General features: G+C 38.0%; 1 protein-coding gene and 1 long non-coding RNA gene across 14 annotated transcripts in view; one reads left to right on the forward strand and one right to left on the reverse strand.

Annotated features, from left to right (window-relative positions):
• Positions 1-15,225, reverse strand: part of ARHGAP24 (Rho GTPase activating protein 24) — a 523,018-nt gene that overhangs the window by 72,449 nt on the left and 435,344 nt on the right. Inside the window, exon 1 of one of the 13 annotated variants that reach the window (XM_014545985.1) lies at positions 11,211-11,283. The exons of the other annotated variants lie outside the window; for them this stretch is intronic. Within the exon in view, the coding sequence (XP_014401471.1) occupies positions 11,211-11,214 (4 nt within the window). The 5' untranslated portion in view covers positions 11,215-11,283. Of the gene's footprint in view, positions 1-11,210; positions 11,284-15,225 lie in introns of those variants that run through there. 13 annotated transcript variants of the gene reach the window in all.
• LOC102264150 overlaps positions 1-15,225 on the forward strand; it is a 76,798-nt gene that overhangs the window by 7,462 nt on the left and 54,111 nt on the right. The gene's annotated exons all lie outside the window — the stretch shown is intronic.

Here is a 15,225-nt window from a genome sequence, read left to right on the forward strand (position 1 = left end):
TTTTTAATTCTCAGATTGCTGTTATGAACACATTTTAGGATGATTTCTTTTCAAATAAACACATATGCATATACAATTTAATAGCCATGCATTTAGGGTTGCTAAATCAGATAGAAACATTATTATTAAATGAGGATGTCGAATTGCATCGATGCAAATCACTTGGTAAAAGGATGGCTTAAAACCAAGTGGTGTGTGTGTGTGTGTGTGTGTGTGTGTAATCCAAATAATAGAAGTACATTTTTTAATTTATAAAAAAATTATGAAATCTAACAGTTTGGCTATAATAAGTGGGTAAATACTCATTACATTACCTGAGAGGAAACAAAGGCAAGGAGAAGCTCCTAGATAAAGCTGTCAGACCTTTTATATTGTATCATTTTTTATGTAATATCTTTCAAATCTAATACAAATATCCACTTCTCTAACTTCCTAAAGCCCAGCAATTTTTCTAGGCACATGAAGTAAATTAAAATTAGATCCTGCCTGCTGATAGATTGATGCTGTGTATCTCATAATTTTAAATTAAAGAGTAATCAGCCAGACTCCACAAGTTAATTCAACTCAGTATACCATTATTAATTAACATTTAATGAATACCCACAAGTCTATGCAGTAGCATTAGAAGTTGGTAAACCAGCTGCTGTTTGGGGCATGCAGTCTGATTCATAGATAATTATCAAGCTAAATCTGGCTAAACTCTGAATACAGATTGGCAGATGGATGGACATACTGTTAAACAGAAGCCATATTCCTAAAAGCATCCAATGAGAAATAATGGCATTCTTTTTCAAATATAATGTAAGAAAGCCACCAAAGAGGTAATAGATACGTGTTATCTTTCCTGATATTTTTTGTTGGAAGGTGGGGGTTGGAAGCAAAGGCATAAAATAAGTGGATAGGCACACACATGTGCATATGGATTCACCAAGATAGAAAAAGAAAAGGCATATAAAGCCATGGAAGAAGAATGTTTTGTAGTTGAAAACAAGGTTAAATCAAGGTCACTGGGTTTCTCTTCAGTAGAATCTATAAATACCTCATAGTTAGCAAACTCAATATCTTAGATATGACCCTATTCAGAAAATGTGAAGGAACTAGTTATAATAGTTGTTGAAAGATCTTTCTTGAATAAATGAATGGAGATTGAAGAATTATATGACAATTCATGAAAAGTTATTACTTATTGCTCTTTAATATGCACACAAGCTAGACTTAAAATATATTGAAACTCACGTAGGAAGACCGTTTGATGGTTGACAACATATTGCAAAGGAGACAGGGGAAATATTCAGAAGCAAAACTGGATGTCAGCAGAGAACAACCATAAAAGGGAAACAGTGGGATGGATTGCTTGTAGACTGTTATAAGTGACCTACCACCCAAGGCAAAAGTTATCTTATGACTCCAAGATGGAAAGTTATTTTGTTGATGATTAGGTGTGTGTGTTCTTTTTTTACTTTTTAAAATAATTCTTTATTGTTGAAAGAATTTACCTATAACCCCCTTTTGTCCCCCCATTGACCCATTTTTATCTATAGTTTATCAGCCTAATAACAAGTTATTACTTCGTAACCTAGAATGAAAATTTGAAAATAACAGTCTCTGAGTCTAAAGAGAGTGCTCCTAACAACAGGGCATAACTATTGGTACTTTTTATACATTATTTCATTTAATCAGTAGAAGTAACCTGTGAGGAATTACTTTGCCTGTTTTAGAGATTATAAAATTGAGCATCAGAGAGGTTTTATTCATTTCTCAAAGTCATAGCTAATAAATGGCAGAGTTGTGGTTTATACAGGTTTCAGTTTGACCTTCAAAGTCCAACCTCCCCATACCCTTGGTTTCTTCAGGGTCATGCTATGCTTTGTTATAATTTTCGTCACTATTGGCACTTTTTATACATTATTTCATTTAATCAGTAAAAGTAACCTGTGAGGAATTACTTTGCCTGTTTTAGAGATTATAAAATTGAGCATCAGAGAGGTTTTATTCATTTCTCAAAGTCATAGCTAATAAATGGCAGAGTTGTGGTTTATACAGGTTTCAGTTTGACCTTCAAAGTCCAACCTCCCATTACTCTTGGTTTCTTCAGGGTCATGCTATGCTTTGTTATAATTCACCCGTACTCACTTCATAGCATTTCCTTCTTCCTTTCTTCACTGAGATCTTTAATGATCTCACCCAAATGAGAAACCTTGCTGACTCTCCAAGTAAAGTTGCCCCCACCCGTCACCCACAGCACTTTGTACCTATCTCTAGTATAGCACATATCACATTATTTTATAATTCAAGTGGAGTGGCATAACATAGGCATTTGACTTACTGAATTAAAATGTATGTGTTTATTACTGATTTTTAAAAGAAAATAACACCCTTAGTGGCACCAAATTTCACATATCATGTTAGGTTCCAGTAAGAGATAATGTGCCAGATTATCTTCCATATACCCTTTCAAATACGCTCTCTGTACTTTTCCACCGAGCTCCCTGCCATAGAGACTAATTTGTACAGATGATAGTAGTCGGCTCCCATCCCTATAGCTTTTCACAGGGTTTGGCCAATAGGTAGCCATGGCAGGAGATAGCAAGGAGGAAGAAACATGACATCAGGTATTTGTATCCCTGGGTCCTAGCTCTGGAGTTGTCCTGGGTTGGCTCTGTATCTTGATCAGAAATCAGTTCCCTCCCCAGAAGACTGTTCTCAATGGCACTCTTCTTCTGAGTCCTACTCTGTCATTGTCCCTTAGACAGCAGCCTGGAAAAGCTCCTTCATTATGAGGGAGCCCAGGTTATTCCACTATTGTTTGCAATCCCCCTACACCTCACCCACACTTTTCTAAGTGATACCTTTGTATAGAAACCTTCTTCAAATTATCCTAATTTGAGTGTGCTGCCTTTTTCAGTTGGGACTGTAATTAATACAATTAAGTTTGGATAGGAGATGCATTTTGCACCCTTTCAATCACAACATTCTCTTTATTTCTAAAAGCCTAGATACATAGCAACTTCAGTGCAAAGGAAAAACATAATAAACCTACAATTAGTTTAATACCACACCTACTTAAACTTTATGTAATTGTACTGCCAAGGCACTGTGAGGAATATAAAAGGGAATTCATGGCATGCTCTTCCCACTGGGACATTATGATCTTATTAAGCATGAATTAAGAAAATTATAAAGTATGAACTGAACACAGGTGCAATCCTTTATGCTACAGAGAATAAAGGGTGTTAGTTATTAAGAAAGGAATAAAGACTAACATGTTATCAGGAAGAAGGTTCTGCAAGCAGGAGAACTTGAACTGTGTTTTGATCAGTAGTCTCAAAGTGAAGGTGGTGTTGCAGACCGGAAAGAACTCTATGCTCATGTGGATTCAGTGTTGTTGAAGACCTTGCCTCTATAGGGAAGCTGTCTTGGGTTGAGTTGACTACCACAGGCTTTGGACTTCCTCCAGACTATGTCCATACTCTGAGAAGCTCCCTTACCCTGACAAGAGCATTCTCTTTTGTCCCATTTCCCTAAGCCTTGCTTAGTTCTTCCTTATATTGCCATCTTTTCCCAGGATTATTGTTTGCAAATAACTGTCCCATTATTAGAAGATGCTCAAGATAGAGAGAGTAGCCCTAACAGGTTTGGTTCAGTGGATAGAGCGTCAGCCTGCAGACTCAAGGGTCCCAAGTTTGATTCCGGTCAAGGGCGTGTACCTTGGTTGCGGGCACATCCCCAGTAGGGGGCGTGCAGAAGGCAGCTGATCAATGTTTCTCTCTCATTGATGTTTCTAACTCTCTATCCCTCTCCCTTCCTCTCTGTAAAAAATCAATAAAATATATTTTAAAAAAAGGAGAGTACCGACAAGGCATCATTTTTTAGATGAGTTCATCTGGGCAACACTACATGTCAGGCACCACACTTGTTAAGAGCCATGGATACAAAGATGATTAAGTCACAATTCTTGTTCATAAGTAGTGTGTCATCTAGTGGGGAAAATTAATAAATATAAGATCTCAAATTTCTAATCCTAATGAAATCAGGGACATTGTGGGTAAATACAATGCTAACATGCACACAGACAAACATATATAGATATACACATCATAGAAATGCACACAGACCCTCATACATATCCACACATGTACACCTTGGCTGGTAATTATGTGACAGACAGGAATTGATTTACACATGAGCTAATAGAAAAGAGAAAAATATATAATGTTGAAATCATCCAGGAAATCAATTTCAAAAAAGAGTATAAAGTGCAGGATCCTTGATAAATATCAAGATAATATTTCTTTTAATCAAATTCATTTAAATATGTCTACTTAGGTTTTATAAAATGAGTCGAATGAGAAAATATATTGGAAATTGAGATAGATGTAAATTTTTAAAGAAAATAAACTAGATTTATTTGGCTATCCATTTGTAAGTTGGCAGCTACCGAAATGCCAAATGATAAGTTGGCCACAGTGGGGCTTTTTTTCTTAGAACCTAGAAATATATTAACACTAGGAATATATTAATAACTCTGAAGGAACACAGTGGTAATTTGAAAATCCAATATGGGAACTCAGGTTTTCCTCAAGACTGAGAGTACTTATTTCATAGCAAGACGTCTGAGCAAGCAAAATTTCATGCAAATCAGGTTTAACTTTCTATTCATTTTGCTTCTATAATAAAAATGGAAAAATCAGTCAGCTTCTTGCATATTCAGTGTCCTTTCCCACCAATGTGTACCCTTCTGCCAGAACTTTACACTTCTCCCTTATTTAAAATAAAAGTAATTAAAATGACTCTGATTCGTAAAGAAGAGAGTGAACTAGTGGGTGAGGGGATCCTGTTACATATAGGACAGCACCCATTTCAGTTAGCTTAGCCACGCCTCCCATATCCCTCTCTTCATGAATTTTGGCCAGGAATCAATTATTAACTTCCAATAATGCTGATAATGTTAATGCCCGATACTATGCACTAAACAACTCCAATGCTAGTAATGATGAAACTTGGAGATCTAAACCCCCATTTCTGCCAAGTGAGCACACACCTCCCTTCCAGATGATGTGATCATCATCATTTCACTGAATATAAGAAGTACCAGAGAGTGATATAGCAGCTTTTGTATATGAACGATGGGTTTTATGATGCTGGAAAAATCTATAATGTACACTTTGTATGCTAGTAGTGGTAAGCTATAATTCTGAAATACCTTTAATAGGTTTTCACTTTCTTTCTTTTACAAGGTGAGTGGAAAAGAATTTTTTTTAAAAAAAGCCTGCACATTATCTCTTTATTGTAAGGCTCCTGCATATAATACAGCTCCTGAACTAAACAATGTCTTTGGCCTCGCACACCATGTTAAATACAGCTTAGCAGTGACCTTGGTGCCAAGAAAACAAGACGGTGGCTTTATTTCAGCTCCTTCTTGGCAGATGTCCAGTGTACTAACTGGCACCTGGGTGACAGCATCATAAAACCAACCAAGGTGAATCAAATGTGGAAAGCAACCCATGTATACAATATCAGATCATCTACATACTTGAAACCAGGCATATGAAGTTTTATTTTGTTTTGCTTCACTAAATATGAGTGGGAAATGGATTGCTTCTGACAGTCCTGCTATCATAATTTCAGAAAAAAAATGCTCTTTGTATGTATTTAAGAATAATGTGCAACAGAAGCTCAGGAAGAAGACAGATGTTCAATAGAAACCGGATGCAGGGGAATGATCTCTCCACAGAGCACAAGGGAGCCCGGCTCTTCATTTACATGCTAACATTTTCATGAATCTCACTGGGTGATGAGCACAGGAGTATTTTTAAAAGGGACAAAAGAACTGGAACAAGGGAGGATGAGGCAGAGGAAGGAAGAACAGGGAAAGAGCGTGTCTAGTGTGCATATAGATCCTATATAATAAAAGCCTAATATGCTAAGTGTCCGGTCATCCGGTCAGTCATTCAACCAATCAAAGCGTAATATGCTAATGATATGTTAAAGCTGCTCAACTGCCTTAACATATCATTATGTGCTATGATGCGCACTGACCACCAGGGGGCAGACACTTCAACTGGTAGGTTAGCTTGCTGCTAGGGTCCAGCCAATTGGGACTGAGTGTGATGGGCCGGACATGCCCTGGAGCCCTCCCAAGGTCCCTCCCTGGCTGGCCAACCTCCCATGTCCCTCCCTGGCCCTGACCGTGCACCAGTGGGGTCCCTTGCCCTGGCCTGCGCCCTCTTGCAATCTGGGAGCCCTCAGGGGATGTTGGAGAGCCAGTTTCAGCCAGACGGCAGAATGTCACTATGACACACACTGACTGCCAGGGGGCAGATGCTCAATTCAGGAGCTACCCCTTGGTGGTCAGTGCACTCCCACAGGGAGAGCGCTGCTCAGCCAGAAGCCAGCCTCACAGCTGGTGAACGCAGTGGTGGTGGCGGGAACTTCTCCTGCCTCTGTGGCAGCACTAAGGATGTCCGACTGACAGCTTAGGTGGGGAGCGGGTCCAAGCCATCAGTGGGATATCCCCCAAGGGCTCCTGGACTGTGAGAGGATGCAGGTCACCCCTCCCAAGTGCATGAATTTTGTGCATCGGGCCTCTAGTAGGGTACAAAAATGTCCATTATCACAACTAGTTTTCTTTAAATCAGTCCAAACAATAAATAATCTGTCTGTAAGTATAATAGGATTTAAAGAATAGCTCTTCTACTTAAACGAATAATGCACATAGTGTGCCTAGCTTAGTGACTGGCCCACGTGACCTAACAAAATGCTGTTTAATAAGTCACTCTTCTTTGTCCTTTTCTGGAAGGTGAAACTGATTATTCTTTGCCTTACTTTTTTCCTAACATTTTACAATGCTAAGGAAATGCTTCCTTTCTTAGAACTGTGATTGTATCTCTACCTACAGACCCAGAGCTTCTCGACCCTTTTCCTAATGCTAGAAAAATGCAAATTAAATGTAACTTAAACTTCTTTGAGCATATCACATTAAATAAAAAAAAAATCAAGTAACTTATTTTGACAAATTCTCTGTCCCCTGAGCATAATTTTAGATTTTTTTAAATTGATTTGAGAGAGGGAGAGAGAGAGAGAAATATCGATGAGAGAGAATCAAGTAACTTATTTTGACAAATTCTCTATCCCCTGAGCATAATTTTAGATTTTTTAAAATTGATTTGAGAGAGGGAGAGAGAGAGAGAGAAATATCTATGAGAGAGAACCATTGATTAATTGCCTCCTACAGGCCCCTTACTGGGGATCGAGCTGCAAGGAATTGAGCTTCAACTGATGCCCCAACCATGAATCAAACTGACCCAGAATCAAACCTGCGACCTCTCAGTGCATGGGATGCTGCTCAACCAACTGAGACACACTGACCAAGGCATAATTTTAGGTTTGATTCTCCAATTAAAGACAACAATTAAGACTTGTAATTTGTTTTATTTTACCAGTCTATTTTTAAAGTTTTGTGACATAAGATCACTCAGCAACAAATACATTTACTTGTAAACTTCAATTCAGCAGATATTTAATAATACCGTGACAAGAGCATTTTAATAATGTTGCTTCACAGAACCACTCTTCTTTTTAGGGAAGTGTCACCTAAACCACTAAAACAAGCTAATTGAGTAACTGTTTGTTTATTTGCTTTCTTCCTAATTAATTCATGCCACAAGAAAATAAATCAGACACAAATAGTGTGACTCTTTAGTGTTTCGTTTTATTTGCCACGTTCATTAGTCAACAGAAACACTCCATTTACAGAAATACTCTAAAGCAAGGTAAAATAATTCTCAGTAGCTTTGATAATTGTACATTCTGAAAAGCATCATAATCACAAATGCAGTATTGATGTAAATAATAACTTGGATCTTGTCAAATTTCATTTAGCAGCATTCCTCAAAGGATGTTCTACAGAAAATAGGTTTCATGGTCTAGAGATAAGATGTGATAAAAAATTATCCAGAATCAAATGCATCTGAGAAACTACAGGTCCAACCAAGTTAAACAGATTTCCTCCTTGCAGGACTTCTCAGTCTTAATATTTAGAAGTTGTTCTAAAACACCTCCAAGAAAAGATAATATGAAGAGGATCCCTTATATACATGACCATGGGAAGTTTTCTTTGCAAATCATCTCGAGTAATTTGTGCTTTATGGAACACACTTGGGAAACGCCGACTTTTATTCCAGTCACTGTGCTGTACAGATGTCTGGGGTCACAAACAGAACATCGGGGGTGGGGGTGGGGAGGTTAAACAACTGGGGGCCCGGGTCCAATCCAGAACAAGTGAATCAGAATCTCTGAGAATGCAGCCAAGAAATTTATATTTTTAAAAAGCTCTTAAGGTAAAATTTTTGATGTTTTAAACACCCATGGTTTTATTTGTTTGTTGCTGTTGTTTTAAGAATGATCCAAACTGTAAGCAGTTTTAAGTCTTCAAGCTGTACATTGCAGTAGTTTCACATTACTAACAGTGGAAAGTTTCAAGTATATCTCTGTTTATGGTTACTTTAGCATGTTTTTATACTTATTGAACTAAGCTGTCCAGTGTCACTAGATTCTGGAAACAACAGACCAAAACATGACCTCTATACAATACAAGCATCCCAAGGGGAACAAACTATAAAATTGTTAATAAGCATGAAATTAAAGGTTGTTTTAAACTGCAATAGCCTCGCTGCAGTAAAATCAAATCTAATATGTACCAGGGCTCTTAGCATTGCCACAGGTCCAGCATAGATCAGAGACTTTTAGATTTTAGATGCTTTTGACCAAAGATCAAAGTATTCAGTTAATTAGAAAAATTCTTTGACCTTGTTCCCCTTTCTCACATGAAGTATAAAAGTGTACAAAGTTTCTCATTTAAGAAAAAAAAATAAACACAGTGTTTTTGATCTTTTCAATAAATCAAAAGGGAAAAAAAGTATTTTCCAATAAACCCTCAATGACATCCCAGCTTTATTCTTAAAATACACACAAAAATAACCTGTTTACTGGAGGAAAAGAAAACTGGATTAAGGGTCAGAACAATTAAACCCTTCACCAAAGCCCGGATTAGTTTCAACTAGAAAGTTTTAAGTTTTCATCAGATTTCAAAACTCTGGTCAGATCTGATTGGCTCTGCTCGCCTTCTGTTCCAGACAGTACTGATGGGTTTTTAAAAGCAGATTTGTGTCCCAGCCCAAGGGGAACATGTTACAAATAAGGACAACCCCTGGTTACCAGACCATGGAGGTTTTAGTTTCTTCTCTCAGCCAACCTTAAAAACGAGTGGGCAGTTCAAGCTGGACGGTTATTTGAGACAGGGGACTATGGTGCTGCATCCACCTGCATTGGAATGTAGAAGTATGAAGGCACTCCCGCCACTCAGTGTTACCGTCTGGAAACAAAACTTCCTGGGAAAGAAAATATCATAATCTCGAAATTAGACATAGCAGTGAGCTCCAGTTGTTAACCCTGTGCACTGAGTGCATGGATATTTTAAACATCATCAGGAGCCTCTACCACAATGAAAGGCAAGCATATTAAATATACTACTATTAAATATACCCTGAAGAAGAGGGTTCGGTCAGCATAACCCAATGCCATTTATGGTTCCATAGACTGCCAATAAAATGAAGCATCTTTTCTGGGCTACAATAAATATTTACTTTCTGTTTGGCAAATAAATTACTCCTCTGCAAGCTGAACATTCTTGAAGGAGCAGCACTACAATAAAGTTGGTAAAGCAACTGATAAGCAAGTTGGCTTAATTGCTTCCCCATGTATGTTCTCAAGTTCCTTGCTAAGTAAATCACATGCATCTCTCAAGAAGGCAAACTATCTCTTGTCTAGCAAATGTTATCCATGCTAGGCAGGTTTTCCATATGTTATTTAGATTCAGGATTATAAAACTCAATGCAAAAAGCTGGTCATTCAGCCCAGGCCAGTATGGCTCAATTGGTTGAGCATCATCCCATGCATCAAAAGGTCACTGGTTTGATTCCCAGTTAGGGCACATACCCAGGTTTTGGATTCAATTCCTGGTTGGGGTACATATGGGAGGCAATCTGGGAAGCAATGGATCCATGTTTCTCTCTCACTTTGATGTTTCTCTTTCTCCCCCTCTCCTTACCTCTCTCTCTCTAAATAATCAATAAGAAAACATGTTTTAAAATCTGGTCATCCAATAACTATCCTACTGGTCTACTATTTTTAGGTAATTAGAATGTGGGAATAGAGATTTCTCCTGGTTTCAAGGTAATCTTGTCAGGCGTTGTGTGCTTTTTTCTCCTTGGTTTTCCGTAAGGAACTCTGACAAGAAACAAATGGGCACACCTTTCCTACAATTCCTGCTCCTTCAATATGAAGGAGTAACGGCAAGTTAAAATGAAGGCAGGTCTCTGTGAATAAATAACTGCCTTTTATCAGCCTGCAACTCAGATTTGTAAATCACTTATTTTTCTTATTTTTCCCAATATATTTCTAGTATCAAAAACAAGTTAGAAAGTATGCCCTCTGTAGAAGAAGTTAAGTAATTGGCCCTGAAAAGATTCCCTTTACCCAAGAGAAAATAAGGTGATTGCACTTAACAAGTTTAAGTAAGCATAAGTAGTAAAAGGTTAACTTTGCCTTTAAGAATGTGGGCCATGGTTGCAACCGAGAGGGCATATCTTCTACACTAATAAAAGAGAAACATGCAAATCAGTGTCACTCCGCTACGCCCACCAGCCAATTAGATGAGTATGCAAATTAACCCAACAAAGATGGCGGTTAATTTGCATATGCAGGCGCAGGGGGAAGACTGAAGACAACGTAGAAGGAAGCCAAGCGCTGCAGAAGGGAGCGAAGCTGCGGAGAAGCAAGTGGGGCGGCAGAGGCGGGAGGGAAGCAAGCGGGGCGGCGGAGGTGGAAGCGAAGCCCACCTCGGCGGGTTTTGCTCCCTTCTCTGCTTCGCTCTGGCTGCAGGAAGCCCTATTCTTGCAGGAATCTTTCTGCAACAGGCCTCTAGTTGTGAGTATAAGCAAAAGAAAAAAGTAGCATTTATTGTTTGTCCACTCTGCATTAAACACAGTGCTCAGCACTTTTGCACATTTTATTTAATGCCCATACTAATTCTGCAATGTATATTCAATATCTAAATGCAAAGTCTGTTATACAGATGAAGTAACTGAGGTTTAGAAATGTTCAGTACTTCAGGGACATCCAAGAGTCACTGGTGAGACACTGATACTCACTCATTTCATTTCTCCATGACTGAGAATTAGATGATTTTCCTTCATGCTCATGTTGTTTTAAATAAGTGGCAAGTTTTATGAAGAGGTACACATAATCCTGGGTTTGCTGATGGTAATGGTGATAACAAGAAAATGATTCAAGGAAAGTAGCAGCGACTGAATTTTGCTTATACTTAATTTTACTTTGGCTTTTCTAACTCAGCGACTCAGAATACCATAAAGTCTCCCTTCATAACACTTGCCCCATTCTTGACCTTTTTTTCTTCCTTCCCAATCACAAAAGTAGAACTTGCTACCAGCTAAGGTCCTTCTACTCATCTCTCCTTTCTCCTTAGTCAATTGCTTGATTGCTTTAATATTTCATTGTTCCTAAAAGTCTATGAGGTAATCCAGGAATAGAGAGTTGGCAGATGAAGTAAACTTGGGATATGTTTAACACTTTGCCCTCTTTGAGAGATGCAGAATATCAATTAGATATTGAAAACTTTGAAGTTATTCATCAAGAAACTTGCCTAACACTAGTGTTTTTTAAATTTAATTGATCTGAAAAAAATTACTTCCCTTTAATTATGGGGAAATAATTTTAGGAACTCAGTTTCACAAATACTAATAATTTGTATAATACACATATCAAAGGTTCAAATCTGCTGACCACAAATAGCCTTACACATCAGTAAGGCCAAAACACTTACTTGTTTGAATGCTACCACCAAAACTGTCCTCAGATAACCTTGTAGGGAGATGTGTGTTTAAGTAATTCATTCATCATATTGTTGTATCAGCAAAATGTGCTGTTGTGTAGAAACTTTAAAGTCGCTTGGGAACTAACTTTGCTATTCTTGGTAGTTCCCAAGTGAGCAAAATTTACTGTATTCTCGATAGGGGATTAGCAATATCTTTACCCTGAGAACTTCCAAGAAGATCAACAACATCTATGGGCAAGTGGGCTTAATTGTGAAAACCAAAAATGTAGTTATAGATGACAAAGTTTTGCCAAATAAGCTGAGGGGAAAAAAAGAATAGAAGAGAAATAAAAGAAACAGAAAAAGAAAGACAACAGAAAGAAATAGATGGGACCTTGAGAATGGCTGTTTGCCATCCAGAATACAGTAGTTCTGAATTATTTACTCTGCAGTGTATGGATGAAGACAATTCCGTATACTTCAACAGATATACCTATAGGACACAGAATTTTGCAGCCTTGACATAACAAAAACAAATTTACAGAAGAATGTCTTCACTAGCTTTTATCTCATCAATGCTTTGGATAACAAATGTTCTTCATTTCCTGCTATAAAACAGGTTTATTATTACTCACAGAACCCTACATTTTGTAGCTAATTATTTTCTTGCATGTCTGCTCACTTCAGCATCCACCAGCTGGGTAAGCTGTGTTTGCTGCCAAACCCATTTATGTAAGTCAGGTTTCTTTCAGATATCATAAAATATTCTTCAGTTAAGAAACTTGCATAACTTGATATGCACTAGCATTTCCTAAAATTATTTGATCTGATACATTTATTCCCCTGCCATACCTAGGGGCAAATGGTCTGTAGAATTTAGTTTCATGAATATTATTTCATAATGTATGCAATATGAAGTGTTCAAATATGGATGCAAAAACTGAGAGGTGTTTCTGTGAAAACTATTTTTATGCTTGCTACACAGGATTGACAAAGTTACTATTAAATTCGATGTGGGAAAAACAGCAGCAATTATTGGTTTAATAAAATCATATCTTTTAAAAATATATTTCTTTATTGATTTCAGAGAGGAAGGAAGAAGGAGAGAGCGATAGAAACAACAATGATGAGAGGGAATCATTGATCAGCTGCCTCCTGCAAGTCCCCCACTGGGGACCGAGCCCGCAACCCAGGCAATGTGCCCTTGGCCAGAATTGAACCTGGGACCCTTCAGTCCACAGGCTGATACTCTATCCACTGAGCCAAACTGGCTAGGGCTAAAATCATATCTTAATATATCTGACTTTAAAAAGAAATCATAGTGATCTAAAAGGGCTCACATTACTTTAAAAATTACAAGTGAGAAATTATAGGAGCAGCTTATGCAAAAAAGACAAGAACACCAATTATTAGACCCCTTATCAAAGAAAAGAAATTGAATTCACATGTAAATTGGCAAATGCATATATACTTAAATATTTTATCCTATATAATATAATAAAAGCATAATATGCATATCTACTGAACAGTGGAATGACCCATTGCTATGACACACACTGACCACCAGGGAGCAGACGCTCAACACAGGAGCTGCCCTCTGGTGGTCAGTGCGCTCCCACAGTGGGAGCACCGCTCAGCCAGAAACCGGGCTCACAGCTGGTGAGTGCAGAGACAGTGGTGGGAGCCTCTTCTGTCTCCGCTCAGGCAGGTGGTAAGAAGCAAGGGGTCCCAGACTGCTAGAGCCCCGGACTAGGAGAGGGCGCAGGCTGGGCTGAGGGATCCCCCACCAGTGCATGAATGTCGTGCACTGGGCCGCTAGTATTGATATAAAATGTCTGTGCTGTACATGTATTATTTCACAGTTCCCTAATTTAACCAGATTTTTAAGTGGACTAATTAACTGAACACGTATCAGTCTAAATGTGGTGATTAAAATGTCTTCAATTGTATGGCTATGATGTTACCCAAGCTTATCTTATTAGTACCTGCTTTTCTTTCTAAAGGAACCTGTCCTTTTCTGCTACTGCAAAAATCAACATTCAAATATAAGTGGAGTTTGGAAAATTGATTTTGTTTAATGCAAAGAGACCAGCCTCAGCATTTCTGGTCCTCAGGAGAATCGCGTGACCATATGGTACAAGAAACACTCTTCTGCATGAAGAAAGTACTGCTATTAAAAATGATCTGCAGGAAAAGGTGACCTTAAATTCCACACATTACTTAAGTTTTTTCATTTGAATTCATGTTAATTGTGTTTACTACATACTCTATTTCTTCCCAAAGTGTCAGTTGAAATGATCAGCCAATGCTGCCAGACCCATTCTGAATAATTAAGAGAAAATACACTGATAGAAGGGAAGAAAATATTTGACATGAGAATATGTAAATATATAGATTAATAGGTGCACAGCTGTTATAGACCAACCACTATGTTAAGTTTTCTATTCAATAATTTCTATGATTACTCTAATTTTGCTTTGCAGCACAGGTTGACAGCATAAACATTTTAATAGACTTTTTATATTATTATTGTGGTTTCTTTGTTATGTTAGCCATTTTAATGTTGTAGAAATTAGCAGATATTACTACACTAGTATGTTTCTAATCCTATTTATTCTGTGAATATATTATTTGAGGCTCATCACATTTAAAAATATTGTCTTGAAGAACATGGGCTACTTTCAAATAGTACCCTATATTATAAGTGGGCATACTAAGAATCACGGATATTTTAGGACTTTGAATAGCATTCGAAAGAAGCTAGACTTTAACTTGACTGTTTTTTTTAAATATATTTTATTAATTTTTTTTGTTTTTTACAGAGAGGAAGGGAGAGGGATAGAGAGTTAGAAACATCAATGAGAGAGAAATGCACACCCCCTACTGGGGATGTGCCCGCAACCAAGGTACATGCCCTTGACCGGAATTGAACCTGGGACCTTTCAGTCCGCAGGCCGACGCTCTATGCACTGAGCCAAACCGGTTACGACGACTGTTTTTATTTATTGATTAAGTTATTATATATGTATCCTTATCCCCACATTACCTCCCATCCCCCCCACTCATGCCCTCACCCCCCTGGTGTCTGTGTCCATTGGTTAGGCCTATATGCTTGCATATACATCCTTTGGTTGATCTCTCTCCCTTACCCCCACCCTCCCCTACCCTCTGAGGTTTGACAGTCTGATCGATGCTTCTCTGTCTCTGGATCTGTTTTTGTTCATCAGTTTATGTTGTTCATTATATCCCATAAATGAGTGAGACCATGTGATATTTATCTTTCTCTAACTGGCTTATTTCACTTAGCATAATGCTCTCCAGTTCCATCCTTG

This window comes from Myotis brandtii, unplaced genomic scaffold, assembly GCF_000412655.1.
Source record: "Myotis brandtii unplaced genomic scaffold, ASM41265v1 scaffold424, whole genome shotgun sequence".
NCBI lineage: Eukaryota > Metazoa > Chordata > Mammalia > Chiroptera > Vespertilionidae > Myotis > Myotis brandtii.